Source organism: Pelophylax lessonae (assembly GCF_965119305.1).
Source record: "Pelophylax lessonae genome assembly, chromosome: 1".
In the NCBI taxonomy this organism is placed as follows: Eukaryota; Metazoa; Chordata; class Amphibia; order Anura; family Ranidae; genus Pelophylax; species Pelophylax lessonae.
In genome coordinates this window covers 793,938,502-793,955,671 of record NC_138768.1, presented here as the reverse complement: position 1 = coordinate 793,955,671, position 17,170 = coordinate 793,938,502, and the positions used below count along the sequence as shown (strand labels likewise).

Sequence of the window (17,170 nt, the reverse complement as noted above, 5' to 3'; positions counted from 1 at the left end):
GCACTCTAGCCCTTTCCATTGGTGTTTTAGAGCCATTTTAGTGCCTGAAAGTTCGGGTCCCCATTGACTTCAATGGTGTTCGGTGCCTGGGTAAAGTTCGGAAAAAGTCCGGGACACGGACCCGGACTTTTTTTTCAAGTTTGGCCGAACCCACCGAACACGGAAATCCAGGTGTCCGCTCAACTCTAATTAATTAGAACGCCTGTTAGTTTTGTTTTGTCGCCTATATGTGGAACTATTATCTTCACTTCTTGTCCCATATAGATAACAGGAAGTGAGAGTAGATCTCTTCAATACAAGAGAATTACCCTTTTATGACCAGTTCACACCACATGAAGTCCAGTGTGTTTTATTTCTGAATCACAAACACATGGAAAGTAGGTTATAGACAGCATGTTGCCACACTTCCACTGTGTGACCTACCAGTGCAGTTTTCCCTAATGCAGAGGGAATGACATATCACATGATCGCGATTGACAAAGATATCCATGAGCAATTGAACATTAGCATTCTGTAAGACTCCCCCTCACAGTAACAGGTAGCACCAACTTCTGCAGGAATGGTGGTAATGCTAAGCCACTGAATGACCAATGAGTAAACAGTTTGTTTTGCAGGGCACCCATAGCTCCCAACTATCCTTGATTTCGAGGGAATGTCCCTGATTTGGAACATTGTCCCTCTGTCCCTCTTTCCTCCTCATTTGTCCCTCATTTTGGCCTGATCTGTATAGTTGTATACAGAATGCACTTTTTATCATTCAAAAGTGTTTCCTAGTGCTAAACCTTTCAACCAATTTCTAAATTGCTGTATTTGAACATTTCAAAATCCAGGATAAAAGGGGTATAAAAAAGCACTTGTGGGTTTAACTAATCTTTTTTTTTTAATTCTTAATTCTTCTTTTAGTGGCATGGCATGGGGTGCGTCCTATGCCTACATACTTTTGCTAATAGGTGTCCTTCGTTCCCATCTCAGAAAGTTGGGAGGTATGGGCACCTGCCAGCAGACCTGGGGCCAGTGGCGTACCTGACATATTCAGCACCAAAGGTGGATATTTTTTAACACACCCATGCATTAAAATTATTCCTATTCATAATTATGAAATGAAGTATCTGTAATGTTCCGGTACCTTTGGTACCCTGAATTACACTTTCCACAAGTGTATGCGCCCCACCATTTACTTTTGGAAAGGTGCGCATACACCTTTAAGACTGGAGCTGTCATCACCCAGCGCCGGACTAGATGGCTATTTAAAGCGCCGGTTCTCACTCACGTGTGTTCGTTCAAACACCCTTACCTGGATGCTAACCTTGCTTGAAGCTTCCATGCTTGCAAGCTTACCTCGCTGACGGAACCTCGCCGCGCTGATCCCTGTATCCCGCTACTGGATCATCCGCCTCTCCTGAACCACCCTTCGGCTGTATCGCTAATAGTGCTAAGTACCCCGCAGGGGAATTCTCTATAAACTTATACTAAGCTTACACTATCTAGCTCTGCATAGTAAAGACTGTTTATCACATCTGCATAATTAGATTGCTAGCTCTTGAGACTACTGCTACTTTTCTGCACTGGGTTGATCTCTTTTGTATGTCCACCTGCTATTCTGTCATCTGCTACCATACAACATTGCTAAACCTTCCTGCATCCATCTGCTACTGTCTCACCTTCAAGTGTCTATCACCTACCACCTCCACTCAACCTATCCCTCAACCTTCATCATTGTGTTACCACATACATAAAGTCATTCTAGGAACCAGCTTGCTAATTGTGTGTATTTACTGGCTTAAATAAGACCTTCCACACATGATGAGTCATTGAGGTTGGGAATGGTATCTCAGCATATCTCTTACATGACTACTGACGTGGAACTATTTCTGCAGCTGAAAATCCACACCATATAAGAAACGCAGGAGCGTTACAGTATCATGCTTACTGGAGGTGAACTAGCTGATAGAGCAGCAGCTGTAAGTAATGTATTCATAAATGATCTAGAGGAGGGAATATCTAGCACAATCTGGGTATTTGCGGATGATACTAAACTAAGCAGGCCAATATCTTCTATGCAGGATGTGGAAACCTTACAAGCGGACCTAAAAAAAATAATGGGGTGGGCAACTACATGGCAGATGAGGATTAATGTTGAAAAATGTAAAGTAATACACTTGGGCGTCAGAAACACGGAAGCAAGCTACTCACTAGGGGGGAAACCTCTGGGTGAATCTAAGATGGGAAAGGACCTGGGGGTACTAGTGAACAACAGGCTTGGCAGTGGCATGCAATGCCAAGCCGCTGCAAGCAAAGCCAACAGAATACTGGCATGTATAAAAAAGGGTATTCACTCCAGAAATAAAGAGATTATTCTCCCACTCTACAAGACTCTGGTCTGGCCACATCTGGAGTATTCCGTCCAGTTCTGGGCACCGGTCCTCAGGAAGGATGTGCTGGAACTGGAGAGAGTCCAGAGAAGGGCAACAAAAATAATTAGGGGAATGGAGGACATCAGCTATGAGGAAAGACTACAAGCCCTGAACCTATTCTCTCTGGAGAAGAGACGCTTAAGGGGGGGATATGGTATCAATGTACAAATACTGTACTGGTGAGGACCCTAGCATAAGGAACAAACTTTTCAGAGAAAGATATGTGGCCACTCACTAAAACTAGAGGAAAAACGGTTTAACCTTAAAATACGTAAGGGGTTCTTCACTGTCACTTCCACAAGCAGTCGTATCAGCAGGGAGAATCGATAGTTTCAAAAAACTATTAGATGGGCACCTTAAAGACCACAACATACATGGGTATACAATGTACTGTTAACAGCAAACACACACACATCATAGGTTGAACTGGATGGACTGGTGTCTTTTTTCAACCTCACAAACTATGTAACTATGTAAAAAGTATGGTTGCAACTTTATTCAGGGGTACTGAACTTAGCATATCAATTCATCTGCCATGCCAGAGCTCAGATACGCTCAGCTTTACTTGAAGGCACGGCCCATGTATGATGTGGATGTCATTTTATTGCGTATCACTTGTGGTGTGGGAGTGAAATAAGCCCCACCTTTGTGTCATTGGAAGTAAGTACATGGAAGTGGCTGCAATAATTCTATCTTCATTGATAGTCAGTGGTAGTAACTTTAACCCCCTGCACTGGAGGTCAGTGGCTGTCAGTTTACATTAATACATTGCACATTACATCCACTTCAACCACGTCCATATTTAGTGACACACACCATTCTTTTTAGAAGGTGCCAAAGGGTGTCCCAGATTGTTTAGCATCCTAGCAGTGCCTATGAACTACACTGCTGCACATTGATGCAACTCTTCTGCATGCAGTGCGTGGATAGATCTCTTCTCTCTTCTCTTTTACAATATTTTCAACTGTATTAAAAAAATCCATGCAGTTCAGACTTGTGAGGTTATTGTGTTATGTAATGCCATTTTACTTTATTGTTGGAATTGCACAAGCCCTTGCAATCTTGTGCCAAAGTCGATAAATAAGCAAGTGGTACAGTCATTAGATCTTCATATGAACTAGAAAGTTTTTTGAAAAACTGGTGGCTGCACTGGACTGACCTGCTCGATATAGGGTCTGTGGGTGGGTGGTAGGTGAGTGAGGGCCACTTGGGAAAATTAACTCCCAAATCAATCTGGCCCGACTGGATGAAAAAAGGCAGTGGACCCTTGTTAAGGGGTCTGGGCTGCTACCCTAAGATACGGCCTAGTGGTCGTTTCCAACGTTTCTAGTGATAGTCACTTAAAGGAGCGCCCAAAATCAGCAATAAGAATCCCACTTGGATTGATTGTTTTATTTGTAGCAGAACATGTTAAAGCCAACGCGTTTCAGGGGAACAGACACTCCCCCTTCTTCAGGGCATAAATGTTGCTATTCATATCTGCAGCCGACAGCTTTAACTGAATACCATGTGTACTAGGACTCAAGGAATGTAGCATTAAAAAAAACAGAATACAGAAAACAAAACGTAAATTGTCTGCTTGAAAACTTTGCACATCCAAACAGGCTGTGTGATTAGAGTAGAATGATCATTTAGAAAAAATAAAACAAAATTCAGGTTACTTTATTATGCAGCATAGATGGTATCACTGATTCATATTTTTATTGGTCCTAAATGAAAATTTTAGCATGCGCTTGTCTACTTAAGTAGATGTAGGTGTTTCAATGAATGGATTAGCATACAGTACATTACACTGAGAAATTCAGTCCGCTGACTTCTTTATCCCCCCCCCCCTCCCCCTTATTAATTGGCTATGTTTAAAGGTCAGATAACAGCAAAATGATATACTCTGCCCTTTTATTATGTCAACCCTACATAAAATATGGCATTATTTCAATAGGGCAATGCAATGATTACTTACATAATCATTCCAGCGTGCAATATTTCATTGTATTAACATTATCATTTTCATTCATATTAAAAAAAAGCCCTGCACCCATTTTACCCACAAATCATGCATGTAAACCACATGGATTTTGGTAAACCCAATGCACTAGGGGTCTAAAAATAAACATCAGTCTGTCAGCAAAGGCAAAGATAGCTGGCGTGCTTTTATGATTTACTGTCTGAGATGTAGTGATGGGCAAATCTATCCAGGTTCAATTCACCAAGGGCTCTGCAAATCTTGCTCAAAACTGTGAACTTAAACTTAGATGTGAATCCCATTGAAGTCTATAGGGATGCATGTGGTTAGTTGATTCTGGCCATTTTTTAGGGCTAATAGGCAAACTACTGTCAAAATTGGGAAGTTGGCTACTGCCATGGGGGACATGTACCAATGCAAAAAAATAAGTAAGTACAATACAGCAGGGAGAGTGTATTTTCATGTTGCTTCAACTACAACCTTGAAAATACACGATTCCTTTAAATAATACGCTTAGGGGATGCCCTAAAGCTGTATGTGATGTTATGAAAAAAATATGATTTCCACATACAGTCGCAGCATACACTGGCAGCAGATATGTGGCTTTGGATAATTATTTTTTTTTTCATAATTACTTTTCAGGTAGTTTGGCAGTGACATAAGCTACTTCATCAAATGGTAATAGACCTGATTTGACTATTAGGTAGAAATTATCCAATAGTTCTCTGTGGCTGTTCCAGGTATTGCTGATGAACAAACTGTCCTGCTGTAATAACAATTACTTTTATTAATCTCGTGTAAATTAATTAAAATAAAATTAAAATATTAATTTAATATTGTGTAAAACTCAACACTGTGGGGAAAGCATTTAGGATGTCCCAAATTGCAATAAAGACAAAATCTAAACAAAATGGATTTTTAAGGTGCAAGAGAACACAATATTACTAAGTTAAAACACAATTTTATTACATAGAAAACATAAAATCGAAATGGTTAAAACAGAGGAAGTCATGCTGTAAGCAGGAAAACATCTCCAGAAAATATCACTTTCCCAAAGATACCCCACATTGACTAAGTACAGCATACAATTATAACTAACAATATAAACAAAGTAAGAATTTTTGCTTGGGGGTGTCCAGATGGGGGAAGATGCTGTTGGGATAACCCTGCTTCATGAGGAACAACAAAATGTGATGCCCCCTTTCTTTTTCTAGTCAATTCACTCATCTATATGTCCCAAAATGCTGGCAGAATTTGCGTCTTTAGGCATTGCAACCCCTAGAGAATTAACTGCATTGACAGTCACCTTTAGGCCACATTTACATGTGCGGTAGAGTCTACCACCCCTATGAAAAGCAATCCACAAAACTAGCAATATGTCACCTCCTGAAGGCCTGTTTTACCCTTTGAAAGCCCACCACTCCCCACCTGTGTGCATTACTCACAGTTGCACTGTGCTCCTATTCACTTGAATTGGTCGCGTTTGTCAAATGTGACATGTTGTATGAATTTTACTGTGCTGCTGATTTGCTGCTTGGCAGTTGGGGGTTGGTAGAATGCAGGTAAACTACTTGTTTTTACTACCCATTGGCTGCACTTGTAAACAAGGCCTTATAAGATTTTTTTTCTTTACCTGATCATAGCCATGAAATATATTGTGAAAAAGAAAGTCAATATTTAACACAGACATATAGAATGTAAGTGAAACACTTACCCATGTAAGGCTTTGTCCCTGCCATGGATGACGCTTTCTCTGATCCTTTTACAATTGTTGCAATATTAAAATCTGTAATGTGAACATGACCTGTAATGATAGAGAACACACATTTTTAGAAACCGGGAAAGTGAAAATAGAGGCAATGCCTTTTGTTGGCTTACTGAATACATTCTGTAGTACAAGCTTTTGTGATCACTTAGTACTCTTTACAAGGAGTGATGTCATCCCCATTCTGAGCAGTGCCGATCATGTATTATTACAATAGAACATTTTATAATCAGGCACAAGTGTAGAAAGACAAATTCAACAGATCCCTTTCTGCTGCCATTGTTCTGTATTATCATAGAGCTCACGGCACTGGAACACCAAACTGGCAATAGATGATCAAAATTTGGCCAGTTCAACAGGGACTGCCTGAATTTCAATCCATGTCTGGAACTGCAGTTGAACAGAAGCGGATCTACCAATCGCCCTGTTGGAAAAAAGACACATTATCGGCAGCTGCAGCCAATGGCTGCAGTGCTGATCAGAGTATTCTGACAGTGGAGTCTTCACCCTGCTGTCAGAATACACTTGTGCAGCAAGGAGGATACCCCCATCCAGCTCAAATGTGTGGATGGCTGAATCAGTTCAGTTGTTTTCCTTTAAACTGCTGGCTAAATGAAAAAAAACGAACCATGTATGGCCAGCTTTCTACATAATACAAAGTAAGATTTAAGGCTTTGTCACAAAGGAGATGTAGATGTGCTGCACCCAAGCACACACCTACAGTGTCCTGTAACACATGTGAATGAATGCGCACTGCAGAGCATTGACACATATGCTCTGTGTGTTGTGTTGCACTTATAAAATTAGGCAGGCACTTTTTGTGCATTAACTGATCATTCATTTTGGCTACCTTATGCCAGGTGCTTTAGCACATAGAAGTGCAAGCATGCACTGTACTCCAATGTGAAGGGGCCCTTAAGGCTATAACACTGGCAGTATTGTCAATACATTTAAAGTGGAACTATGGACAAAATAAAACATTTTATATCAAAAATGAATTGTGGAAGGGGAGATCCTGGCCTCAGACGAATCAGAAAAATATAATGGCACCTTCCCCCATATGGCATGAATTTGTGAAAAAAAGGGGGGGGGGGGTTACAGATCACCACCTGTGTTCAGACTGCAGGCCAGGCCAGCCACTCAGTACAGGACCCAGAAGCAAGTGGAGATCATTGGAGTAGCAGTGTCTACTTCAGTGATTTCTAGCCTCCAGGGGCATCGGCCAGGTATATACAAACTGGACCAATGTACCATTGTATAAATTATATATATCCTGGGAACTAACACACACATGGATAGGAGAGGCAGCCATTTCAGGACACAGAACACTGATTGGGATACACAAAGGCCTCCCTGCAAAACCACTCACCATCCTCCATCTACCCATTAGACATTGCATAAATTTGCAAAATAAGAAAAACAGATGTGGATCATTCATTACAGTGTATCTCTAGGCACATTTTTTTTAAGTTTTTGATAGCATGGGTAAGGGTTAGTTAGTTTTTACTGCTATGTCCCCATCGGGGAGATTTGCCACTCTATTTTTACTTATGATCAATGTCACAGAGAAAGAAAGTGTAGGAAAATAAAAAATGTAGTGGTTTCCCCTAAAAGAAGATGTCAGGGGAACAATGAACTAAGAGAGGAATTCCCATGACTTTGGGAGATTTCCTCTAACTTCCTGTTGCTTTTCTGAGATAAGAAGTACAGGGAAATTCCCCCAATAGTACAAAGACAGCAAAACATAACCTGTCAAGGGTTTTAACCCTTATGTACTCTATATACAAATGGCTACATGTACACTTTAAATAAGTCACATTAACTGAGCTAGATAGCAGCATGTTACCAGCTGTGATAATGTGACCCAGATATATTCTGTCTCCACCTATTGGTACATAGCTAAGAAAATGATGGGGTTACGTCCCTTTAAGTTGCTAACTGGTTAACCAAAACGACACTAATGACATTTAAGCATGGTGATGACACACTGACTCTTTGACTCTCTGTTTTTCTATGAAGATTGGAACTTAGTGTGGTTTGTGTCTCTCTCTAGGTAAACCTTTATACATTCTGCTGTGCTTCACACCTCATTAGCGAGCACAGTAAATCAAGGAGATTCTACACACGACTGAGCAGCCAGAAATAGGGTCAGTGTGTGGAGACAGACTTTAGAAATAGTGAAATATTAAAATTCGCATCTCCAGCAACAGAGCCGGAAAACCTTCAGAAATAATGCCTCAGGTCAGAGAGATTGCCCCCTCATACATTAATGAGCCATTAGTATTTCTTTCAGATACTTAATGCTGGGAAATATATGCGGCGCCGGCCAACAGGAGCACTGGTTCTGAATTACAGATTACAGAAATGTGCAGTCATTCATATTATAATCCCTGACACAATGGGTAGTAAAGAACTGATAATAGCGTTATCATTGGGCATTGGAACATAGTTCAGGGTGAAAGCACTGCATTGGCAGATTTAATCACGAGGAATTAAAGCAGTTCTCACTAATATAATATAATATATTATAATATAATATCAGTATGAGGTTAAAGCATGTATTTCCCATTTGCTTATGAAAGTATAGGGGGGACTATAGGTTCCTGTAATCCAAAAACACAATGTAACCTTGAAATTATTTCCAGACCCCAGAGAACCTCTGCTAAAAATTATATCTACTGTTCATATATTAGTGTGATAAGTAAAAAGCACAGAAAAAAACAAAATAGCAAAGAATTTGCCATACATAGAAAATTAGACATAAAACACCCTTATGCTCTAGACCAGTGGTTCTCAAATCCAGTCCTCGGGACCCACTAACAGGCCAGATTTTAAGTATTACCTTGGGGGATGCAGACTAGAATACTGCAATCACTGAGAAGCAAATGAGATCACCTGTGATGTAATTTAGTTATCTTGCAAACCTGGCCTGTTGGTGGGTCCCGAGGACCGGATTTGAGAACCACTGCTCTAGACAACAACATTATTTTTAATAATATTTAGAAAAATGGCCAGAAAAGATGCAATATGTGAAATTGTTAGTGTACCTTTACCCTAGTGACCAGTGGAAACGTGCCACATGACACCAGGAAAGGAAAATTGCTAATTGGGCCCAATTTGGACATTTTGACTTAGGGGTGTACTCACTTTTATTGCCAGCAGTTTAGACATTAATGGCTGTGTGTTGAGTAATTTTGAGGGGACAGCAAATTTACACTGCTATACAAGTTGTACAGTCACTACTTTACATTGTAGCAAAGTGTCATTTCTTCAGTGTTGTCACATGAAAAGATATAATAAAATATTTACCAAAATGTGAGGGGTGTACTAACTTTTGTGAGATACTGTAGATTATATAGTATATTTCAAGTAGCTTGATATTGTTAGTGTGGAGGAAGACTCTCAGGTCTGACCTTTTGGTTAAATATAGGGCATGCATTTCACTAGAACTATTTTCAACTCTTGGTATAGGATTCCTATGTAACGGAGTCATAATTTTGTAAAATGTGAAAAACTCTACACCCTAATGCTGCAAATTAAGAGAAACAAAACTCTGAAAGGCATAGATATTCTTATAGAGGATGTGTGTCATAGCTGTTATGCAAAAACATTTAGTGTAGAAGTGCCCACATACCTTGCTGGGGAGTGTAGAAGTGACCCCTTTCATCGGATGCCAGTGGAAAATTGCACACTTACATTGATGATCAGTGTAGGTGGGAGATTAATGTTTACCACTACTCACAGCTTAAGGCACCCCCAGAAAACTCTGGAGTAACCCTTTTGTATTTGCTTTACAGCTAGCAATTCTGTTTGATATTTTGTGGTCCATTTTATTTAATTAGGACTGAATATCACTCTTTGCTTTTTGTTATACTCTGCCAGGCTAAATACACTGCAGCCTGCATTTTATGACCAATTCATAAAATACAAGCCACAGAGTTGAGCCTGGGGTGCCCCGGCTAGTTCTCCTGGCTTAATGCAGCAGAGAGCATTTGGTGATTGGATGAAAGCTAGTGATGTGACTTTAACAGGTCATATGACCTGGCTCGCCTACTAGAATTTTTTTCTCCTACTCTACCATTCACAAGTGTAGCACTCCACTGGATTTGGGACTGCAGTAGGACTAAGCACATTAATAAAGCACATGATTGTGTTTTATAAATGTGTGCCTTTTTTTTAGTATGGCCGTATGGCCATGGTCTTTTTATAGCTTCTGAGCTTCTCCAGAAGCTCCTTTTTATACTATCATCTACCTAATGTTGTGCCAATAAATAGCACCCCCATTAGCTTCATTATTTTATGATTTTTCTATCACAGACAGAAATAAAAGGCAGTAATAAGAAAAAAACTTTGAAAGCATTAGAAGAAAGAAACATATTTGTCTCCTGGTAATCATTGGGTGGATCTATAATGCATTTGGGTTATATGAAAGCCAGGAGAACACAAAATATTGTGTGGATGCAGGGAAGAATGAATTCAACAATTACAAATGTTTAATATCCCACGGTTCCAAAGCTCAAAAGAGAATGGACTTCTCAACAAGGCAACACGCCAATAAACAATTAAAAAATCAACCACAAATTATCAAAAAAAAGGTACAGTGGTAATGGCTCTCAGTCTCCTGCCTAGAAAATTATTTAAATATGTGGGTGGATCTCGAGCACACAGTTATGGAATACAGCCCAAGAATATTTCCAAACTAAAAGCAAAGAAGAACGAGAAAAAGTTTTCTAATGCAACACTGTTACCTAGCTGCAAAGAACACTAAAATAACTGATTTATGCTAAGGAGGATGTTTTTAAAGGTAAACTATCAGGTTTTTGAGTCTGCGACTCAAAAGTACGGAAAGACAGGCATCTAGCAGAGTGTGGCAGACTACTTTAGGGATTTACTGGACTGGGTGCTCCAAATTTTGCACTCTCCTTAGTTTAATTTTTTTTCCGTTTAAATGCAGCAAGTAAATTTTATTTGCTAAAATAAAATGTGCTAATGTATGTTGTTGATTGTACTATTAAAATTGTTCTATTAAAATTTGTAAAAACAAAGAAATATATATATATATATATATATACAGTATATACTGTGCTGCTATAAGATCCCTTATAGTTATTATAATTAAAAGCTACACAGGTTTTGTTCATTCTACTCTCCAATCCTGCACAGAAGACAATATTGGTGTTTATTTCGGGATAGTGATATGTGATTGTGACAGAATGTACCTTAAGAAATGTTTCCAGTCATATCCTATGGTTGCGGCTTTATTTCTGACTGAACAGGCACTTGAAGTAAATGTCAAGGTAAGTCACAGAGCCTGTGCTCACACATATGTATAATTAATGAGGTTGTGCTACTCGGCTCTCCTGTACATAGGTGAGAAGACAGAAAGTACTGAAAATGTGTAAAGCAGGTTGCAGTCTGGAGCTTTAAATCTCAGCTGGGGGCCTCTGGCTATGTCAATACCCAGGTCTATTTGACACTGTGAACTGACTGCACACATTTGCCCCAATGACTATGGCTTTTGCTGGCACCAAGGTCAAAGGTTTCCAACTAATCAGCATATAGAAGCAGTATACAATGTTGAGCTTGTTTAAAAAACTCATGGCAAGAAAATGTCTTGTCACCCATGGCAACCTGGCAGAATCCTTGTTAAATTGTTAGACCTGGTCTGCAGAAGTGACAGTAAGAATCTTTACTTGCTGTTCTAATATGTACTGATGCTTTTCCCCCTAGGTGAAGGCAAGCTTCAGATCAATGAATGAGTATTGGTTGACTGTTAGGATTATGTGCAGTAGCTAGTTTGTATCTGGAAGCCACAGAAGCAGGATAAATATAGTTACCCCATGCTGTACAAAGTAATAGACATAGAACAGTGCAGATTAAGGATGAACTTTGGCTTCTCAAGTTGTTCAAAGTGCGGGAAAATAGTGACTTATTGAGCCTATTTGCTATTATACAATAACAATAATTATACAATAACAATAATGCACTTTCTGGCCTTTGAACTGTGCTGTGAAGGGCCAATATTTGGAGAGATAGTTATTTCTATACATTATATTGCTATACAGTGGTAAACAGTGCTATATATTAGTGATCGACCGATATCGGTTTCTCAATACCGATAATGTTACCGATACCGATATTTTGGTCATCGCGTATCGGTATCGGCCGATATGGGCCGATATTTTCGTACATTTAAAAACGTTTTTTTTTCTTTTTTTCTTTGACAGGTACTCTTGTGGAGGGATCTGGGGGTCTAAAGACCCCAAACCCCTCCTCTGTACTTAAAAGCATTCAAAACGCCAAGTTTGGCTGTTTTGAATGCTGTCATTTTTTTTAATCTGGTGCCAGAATGCTGTCATTTTTTTTTAATCTGGTGCCAGACAGTACCCGGAAGCGATGTCATGACATTACTTCCGGGTTTTTGCATGGAGACCCAATCAGAGCCGAACGCGGCTTTGATCGGGCTTTCAGCGGCCGTGCAGGCTGGTTGCCCGGGTCTCCTGGTGGGACGGAAGACCCAGGCGAGCTGCGGAAGGTGGCCTCCCGCTCCATGTAATGACAGCCGAGCAGCTTCTCAGCCGCATCGGTTGTCATTACAAAACAACCGACCGTCGGCTATGGACGCCACTACCGGGGTGATGCCTCTAGCGGCAGGCATCACTCTGGTACAGCACTTTATGAAATATTGGCAATATCACCTTGGTGGCCGATTCTGATATATCGGGGAAAGTGCAGATCAGCCCTCGATATATCGGCTTTGCCGACAATCGGTCGATCCCTACTATATATATATATATATAGTGATGTATTGTGCTATTACTGTGAATTTCAGTGTGGTGGGCTACGTAGTGTGTACCCCCTTGTATTGTCAGGGCTGGCCCAAGACATTGTGCTGCCTGGGTCCAAGAATGAAATGCCCCCCCCCCAAAAAAAAAATGATGTCCACCAAAAGGCTCCCGCATCCATATTTTATATAAATATAACATTTAGAAAACATTATATATACTGTTATCTTCTTCCATAACTCACCACCAGACCGGCCCACCAAACACCTACTGTCTGTCCTCAGTCTTCCTGTCACTCCTGTGCCTGCCACGGCCAGTGTCCTAGAAGAACCCGCCTGCCCTGCATGAGATAGAGTGTGCTGATGTCTTTAGTCATTGCACACACCATGATCATGCGAGGGACGTTACCGGAGGAGACGCTCTGCCTCCACACACTCATCAGTTTGCACTATTGATGGCAGTATAAGATGGGTGTCACCTGTAACACAACGCAAATTGATGACACACAAAACTGCTGGGAAAAAAATCTTCGCAGGCAGTTTGCTGCCCCTCTCCAAGTGCCGCCTGGGTCCAATGGACCCAGTTAGACACATGGTAGGGCCAGCCCTGTTCATTGTGCTGCATTGTGCTACATTACTATGCACTGAATTTTGGTGGATCACTGTACATATTATTGTGTTGCACCCTTTGTGTTCACATTGCACAGAACCAACAGTCCTTTTGAGGACTATTTTTTAAAAGAAATTTGGGATTTTCTTTTAATTTATGTAATGTTTTCTTGTTCCTTTTTTACTTTCAAGTAAGTTAAAACAATAAACATAAAAATGTAGGATTGGGGTTTAACATTTTACAGTTGTGTTTTAGTGTTTTAGGAATTATATTTTTGAGGGAGGTTCATTTTATGTTAATATAATTTTTTTTTTTCAAGTCAGCAGAGTGATTCCTGACACGAGTAAAGCTACATTGTTTGAAGCATATGACTTCATACTAGAGTTTCATGCACCAAATCCTCATTTTCTTTTGCTAAAGCTTCTAATAAAGTTAGGAAATCCCCTGCATTTATCATGTCTGGGAGGCGTAATGGGTGAAGCAAAGGTTCTACACACTCAACTAGTAGGGGGCAAGCAGGTCTCACTTCTGTTGAGCAAGGCAGTGGCTGGGCTGCATCTTTGAGAATCTAGGCATATCTACCTTTTCTTTCTGACAGTGGGCATGTAAACAGGTGCTTGCAAGAGTTGGGTTAGGGCAGCTTGGTATTACAGGCTACCTGGAATGGGAAGGGCATAAACTTTCCCTGCATTTTCCTGGGCATTTTTTTGGCTCTACCCTCCTCTCTATGCTGTAAATAAATAGGGGGATGGCTTTGCCCAGAAGAGTCTGGGGACCTGCATGGGAAGAACAGAGAGATCAAGTCAAGAGATGTGATTATTAGCAACATCTGGAACACACTGTTAGGAACTGCCTAACCAGGACTCTACCACTTATGGACTTCCACCTTGTATTCCGAAGTTAATTAGTTAGGGAGAAATCAAGATTTTATTGTTGGACTGTATTGTTGAAAAGTTTCTGTAATGTTTTTTACCTGTTTAAAGCAGAGCTCTACCCTCAAGGCTTCACTGTCAGTTCCCCTTACCCAAGATGGCAGCACCAGCACCCAAGAGTTGATTCAAGAATCAGCTTGGGTGAGGACACCGCGGGATCCCTGGACAGGTAAGTGCCCTAATAGTAAAAGTCAGCAGCTACAGTATTTTTTAGTGGGGGGGGGGGGGGGGGGGGCTGGAGCTCCGCTCTAAGCCTGGTCTTAAGTTACTCAAAAGGGTGCATGAAGATACATGAGTATCAGAAGAACAGGGCCTGTAAAGCACACATGGGATTAAATGTGAGGATGGAAGGCCACCATGAAGTTACGGGTAACTCAGATGAGGAGTTGGCGGGAAGTGTGTTTTTGCTATGGGAAACAATGGACAGGTTTTAATGTGATAGTAGTCAGACAGCAGAGAGTGGCACAGGTCCTCCAGTAGCGAAGGGGTCAGTACTCTGGCTCCCTACCAAGAAGTCAGTTTCCTATATGCAACCAGGACCACACCCACAGTACAGAGACCTCATGAACCTAGCTAAAAGCTGCACTGATTGGAAAGGGACACGGGCTCAGTGGTGTCCCTCTCTAAATCCTACATTCTGGAAAGCAAGGTGTGCAGCAATAAGGGATGGAGTGTTACACAGAAGGGATCTGTATCCTGTTTTACAGCTGAACAAGATGTACAGCTCACTTCTAATCCGGGGTTTCGCCTTAATGTTGACTTTCACATGAATGTGGCCTTGCCTGGTCCCAGGTATTAGTGAGCACGTGCACAAGAAGAGTACCCTCCCCAAGAGCAGGTCAAGTAGGCCCTGTCTACAGGCATGCTTTGAAGCCAGGGCATGTGGAGGAGGTTGTTCAGTGGCTAATCAAGCCTTCTTCATTTTCCTCCTCTGAGGTGTAGAACAGCAAATTTTCCCTAGCAGCTGCAATGCACCCTGTTCTTCCTCTGCTTCTACAACTAATGCCACCATGTCCCCACTAACCGACATACATGATACAGTTATTTCAACACAGCATGAGTAACTTGATGCAGCAAGTTTCTCAAAAAATCTTCTTTCTGGATGCCGATAAAGAGAGCGCATGGAGCATAGGGGGAGGGGACAACAAGCAGAAATTGAAATTGATGTTCCAGCAGCTGTAAATCCTTCCAAGTGGGCTCAAGAAATGAGGAGTGTGGATGTGAAAAATGGCAGACCATTATTTTAAACTCCAAAACATGTAGCACAGCTAAAGACCTATGCCTCTCTCACTTACTGCGGACACCCAGGTACCAGTTTAAGAAATTCATTTCTACTTGCCATCAAAGGACTCTCATGAAAAGGAAGCCACAAATTTCTGATCAAAAAACCTTCAAATGGGATGTCAACAGCACAACTGCATCCACATTGTCCCCACTTGGAGCTGCTCCTTCTTAAAGCATTACCCAAACTGGCTTAATAGCAAGGAGAGGTTGCAGACCATACCTTGTTGCCAGACATTGTAGAAGAGGTACGTGATATAGATGCACACAACAGCAGCAAAGCAGGATTTCATCCCGGGGCAGCTTGCAGAGGAGTTGAGGGATTAGCTATCCTATTCCATTTAATGAAACTGCCCCACTGTGTGCGCCACATAAAAAAGAAGTCCAGACAGCTTCTCTAAGGAGTCATTTAAACATTTAGTATAGCCCAATGTACTCTGTTCAACTAAATATAAAGCCAATTTTTCTTCATCTGAGCGGTGAATCCAAAACATAATACACACAGGTCTAAAAACTGATTTTACTTTTACAGAATAAAGTATTTTCTGGTCTCTATATTCAAAATGGTGCACAAAGTACTGTAGCTGTTTTCCAGCCTCATAAATAATGTATTTAATTTTAGGAAACAGGGAAAATGCCCTTTTACCCAGTAAGGCAGTATAAAAACAGTACAGAGAGCAGAAGAGGGACCTTTTCAGAGATGTGCTTTATAATACAGTCAGAGCACTTCAGCTTATCATGTATGAGTTTCGGTGTTAATTGTGCTAGTGGGAATATAAAAGAGCTAAAAATATTTTTAATATTCTCACCCATTTCGTACAACTGTGTTATTGCTTATAAAGGGGGCACTAAAAATAAAAAAGTTAACATTAAGGAGCCACCACTATAAAATAAAGTTAACATTACTCAACAACTACCAAAGTAAAATATGGAGTAACAGTGATGTAAAAAGTAATGGGGCTCATCTCCAGAATCATAGGTAGGGCCCTCCTGAGCAAGAAAAAGAAAGTGCAGAAAACTTTTGTTTGGATTCACAGGTCAGTAGTAATTGAGGTAGAGTTAAGAGATCAGTATGGCATACATCGGCAAAACTTGGGTGTGGTTTTCATTGTGCTGAATATTAGCCATATTGTCCTCCTTTCCTCCTAGAGAAGGTGGAGCAGGTTCCTATTTTAAATCTCCCTCCCCTCTCAAATTGAACCAGACAAGGTATGGGCAGCTATATTAAAAAAGAATAGCGCGCAAATGCAAAAGAAATTACTACCAAATCTGAAGATAATCCATAATTAAAAATGGGGATTTGGTCCCACCATATGGCCATATCGTGCTCAAGCCCACTACTGCGTCAAACCTGAGATCACCCATGAGGTCACCAGTGTGTTCCACCCACACCTCCTCTTTTTTCCCTTGCTTGGAGTAAG

At 40.8% G+C, this 17,170-nt stretch overlaps 1 protein-coding gene across 1 annotated transcript in view; it reads right to left on the bottom strand.

The window, feature by feature from the left end:
- Nucleotides 1-17,170, bottom strand: part of STK32B (serine/threonine kinase 32B) — a 391,673-nt gene that overhangs the window by 164,418 nt on the left and 210,085 nt on the right. Inside the window, exon 6 of the mRNA XM_082263144.1 lies at nt 6,092-6,181. Within this exon, the coding sequence (XP_082119270.1) occupies nt 6,092-6,181 (90 nt within the window). The remainder of the gene's footprint in view (nt 1-6,091; nt 6,182-17,170) is intronic.